Raw genomic sequence first — 3,390 nt, 5'->3', positions numbered from 1 at the left:
CCCCTCCTTTTGATTCAGGATGTGTTAGGGAGGCTTGGAGGTCAGGGGCTGGGCTGTTTAACCAACCTGGTAGAGGGTCTAGCACATCGCAGGGGGGTAAATAAATACCTTTGATGACAGCAGGCGGGACAGCGGGCAAGGCTCACCGCCCGAGAGATAGGCCGGCCCAAGGGTCGCCGCACCGAGTGGGTGACCTGACCGGGGAAGACGGTTGTGTCCCCACCCCGCCCACGCACCAGGGCCCCACCGCCGCCCCTCCCTGAGCAAAGCTGCTCTCTCGGGATGTGGATTGCGGTGGCGGAGCTGGCGGGGCGGATGGACGGGGAAGGGGCGGGATGGGACCCGGACCCAAGTTCACGCCTCCCTCCCTGCATCCCACGGTCAGCGGAAGCGATTATTCCCCACCGGTGTCTGGCAGGGCCGGGGGCGGACTCGCACCCCAAAGAGCCACGGGCCTCCCCGCGTCCACCCCTTTGATCGCACCGCCATCCCAGGCCCCCTCCTCGGCCCCGGGGCCGTATAACTGGAATCGGTGCCCCTCCCTGCGGCGCACTGGGGTCGGACAGCCATGGCCACGGCAGGGTCCCGCCAGCTCCAGTTCGGGGACAGCACCTCGTTCCCGTCGTACCGGCCCGTGCACGCCGGCGGGGCGCTCCCGCCGCCCCAGAGCACCGCGGCCGCCCTGCTCCCCGCGAATCCCTCGGGCCCCGGCCCGGAGCGCAGCGCCCCGGCCGCCTTCACCGGTTTTCTCGGGAGAGGCCCCGGTCCCGCCGCGCCGCCCTGCGCCGCCCTGGGCCCACCCGTGGCCCCCAAAGGCACGGCCGCCCCGTCGGTGTCGCAGCGCCGCAAGCGCACGTCCTTCAGCCCCGAGCAGCTGCAGCTACTGGAGCTCGTCTTCCGCCGGACCATGTACCCCGACATCCACCTGCGCGAGCGCCTGGCCGCACTCACTCTGCTCCCAGAGTCCAGGATCCAGGTGAGCGGCCCGCCACAGCCCAGCGATCGCCAGAGCGCCCTGGAGGGGGGGTGGGGGGGGAGGCTAGGGTTAGCAGCCAGGATCCCAGGGCGGCACCTGGCGCCCAGTTACTTACCTGACCTTCGGCAAGTGACTTCCCTTTAGCCTCAGTGTCCTAGACGGTAAAATAGGGACAATATCAGTACCTACCGCATAGAGATTTTTTAAATTAACTCAGGCATGCACTCAATGGCTTCTATCTCATGAAGTACCTATAATAAGGGCCCCTCCCAGGAGGCTAGCCGACCCCTTGAAATGGTCAGAAAGTAAATCCTCAGCTGGAAGGTGATGGGTATATTTTCACACCTCTTCTTATCCACGACGAAGAGACAGACGAGGCAGTTGGGCTTTCCCCCAGTAGGAGAATGGTAGCTGAGAGAGGGCAGGGCTGGCTTACTAAGTTACCCCTGGGCCCCTAGGCCACTTTCTTGACTGGCATTGGGTGTGGAACTTTGGTTCCAAGGGGTGTAGCATCTTGAGGCAAAGCTGGAAGCAAATGAACTTCTTGTCAGTTTGAAAAATCTAGTGCAAGGTACGTTTATTGGCTAAAGTAATTGAGCTTAGAATCCTGGAGCGAGGTGGTGAGGAGAAGCCTGCTTTTATGCCTGTTAGTCTGTACAACTTCCGTCTGAGTCCAAAGGCAGTTGTAAGCAGGAGCCCTCATTTGAACCCTGGGAGAGAGGGGGCTTGTTTTTCTGTATCCCTGGTGGAATCCATCTGTCAGTTTCAATGGTGGCTACAGAGGCTTCCTAAGCAGGACACCCTCAGTATTCGTTGGGAAACAGTGAGCAAAAAAATTGATTCATAAGCGTGAAGTCCACTGAGCAAAGTACCTCCTGGATGAATTTGACAAAGGAGTGTATGTATATTTTAGATAAGTATGTGTATATTTTAAAGATAAATTTTCTAAAATATTTTAATCATCTTTAAGCATAGTAGCACTTCTCCCTCAAATTTGAAGTGTTTCTATTTCTGTGACTCCAGTTTTTATTGCAAAAGCCCCTATTAAATACATAGAACTAGGCATTATTCCAATTTTGCAACTGGAATGGTGAGGCGGAGAAAGCCAGGTGCTCTGAACTTCTAACCAAAGGCCCAAGTGTTTTCTGAAAACCAGAAGGTTCTGTCTGGAGTAGGGAGCCAGGAAATGTTAAACTGGAACTTCTTCTGAACTACTGTATTTCCCCGAAAATAAGACCGGGTCTTATATTGTTTTGCTTCAAAAGATGCATTAGGGCTTATGTTCAGGGGATATCATCCTGAAAAATCATGCTAGGGCTTATTTTCCGGTTAGGTCTTATTTTCGGGGTAACACGGTATGAAGGTAACAGCAGCGTAAGGACTGCAACTCAAAGCAGTTTTTCCGTCCCCTCTTCCAGGTGTGGTTCCAGAACAGGCGTGCCAAGTCACGGCGTCAGAGTGGGAAATCCTTTCAACCTTCAACCAGGCCGGAGCCCTTCCTCCACCACCCTGCTCATGGACCCGAAGCGAAATGTTTGAAGCCCCAGCTGCCTCTTGAGGTAGATGTGAACAGCCTGCCTGACCCCAACAGGGTTGGCAGGGGCAGCTCTGACCCTAGCTCCCAAAGTCAAAATTTTGAAACCTATTCTCTTACTGAAGACATTGGTTCAAAGCTGGACTCATGGGAGGAACACATCTTTTCCACTTTTGGTAACTCTTGAGGATTCTAGAATTCCAGATCTCAGAGGAGCCATGACTGACAGCCAGGGAGACACATCAGAATATTGTCCTTTCTGGCTTCCATGTTAAGGACACATCCCTGTGAACGCTGATGATGGTTTCAACAGTCATCTCTCACCCGTGAAGCTCCTCCCCCTATGAACCTTTACACAGGCCCAGTTCTTTCTCTGTAGCACACACAGTTCTGGCATTCATTGTTACCTGTGCATCTCCAAATCTGCACACTCAATTTGGTCTCTATCCCTGCTCCTTGCCAGTCCTGTTCTTATTTTTTGGACTGGGTTTTTGGAACTCGTTTACCTTCTTCACAAGAACGCCTCACCTTGACTCAGTTTCCCCATGTGCTTGATAGCTGCCATCTTCCTCATGCTTCCTCCAAGGCTTATAATAACTTTAAACTCTAACCCAGCTCCTTCAATGCTTATCCTGTCACCAAGACTTACTACTTTTTAAATTTGGTCTGTCATCTTTACACTCAGTAGTAGCCCCAATGATTCTGCATCCCGATTATTTGAAGAACTCTCTGAGCAGGTAGCTTCTCAACTGTTTTTGTTTTTTTCCCCTTCTGTCCCCTCTCCCTCCCCCCTCCGGTTCAAGCTGTTGTTTCTCCGTTGTTTCTCAGTCTAGTTGTGTAGGACACAGGTCCCTGACCCATGCTGGTGTTAGGAGCCTTG

The 3,390-nt window shown here is 53.7% G+C and overlaps 1 protein-coding gene across 1 annotated transcript; it reads left to right on the top strand.

Moving 5' to 3' along the window:
* Nucleotides 1-390: 390 nt before the first annotated feature.
* Nucleotides 391-3,189, top strand: MIXL1 (Mix paired-like homeobox). The gene is made up of 2 exons (XM_019730849.2): nt 391-976; nt 2,395-3,189. Exons 1-2 carry the CDS (start codon nt 569-571, stop codon nt 2,695-2,697), a joined length of 711 nt encoding a protein of 236 aa, XP_019586408.2. The 5' UTR covers nt 391-568; the 3' UTR covers nt 2,698-3,189.
* The last annotated feature ends 201 nt before the right edge of the window (nt 3,190-3,390 follow it).

Source organism: Rhinolophus sinicus, linkage group LG12 (genome assembly GCF_036562045.2).
Source record: "Rhinolophus sinicus isolate RSC01 linkage group LG12, ASM3656204v1, whole genome shotgun sequence".
NCBI classification, from domain to species: domain Eukaryota; kingdom Metazoa; phylum Chordata; class Mammalia; order Chiroptera; family Rhinolophidae; genus Rhinolophus; species Rhinolophus sinicus.
This window is presented reverse-complemented; position numbering and strand designations above follow the sequence as displayed.

What these genes read in the sequence shown, in the direction of transcription:
- MIXL1 (XM_019730849.2), top strand. Translation starts at nt 569, where the DNA reads ATGGCCACGGCAGGGTCCCGCCAGCTCCAGTTCGGGGACAGCACCTCG. An exon ending in TCCCAGAGTCCAGGATCCAG is followed by an intron (nt 977 to 2,394) that starts GTGAGCGGCCCG and finishes CCCCTCTTCCAG; the next exon opens with GTGTGGTTCCAGAACAGGCG.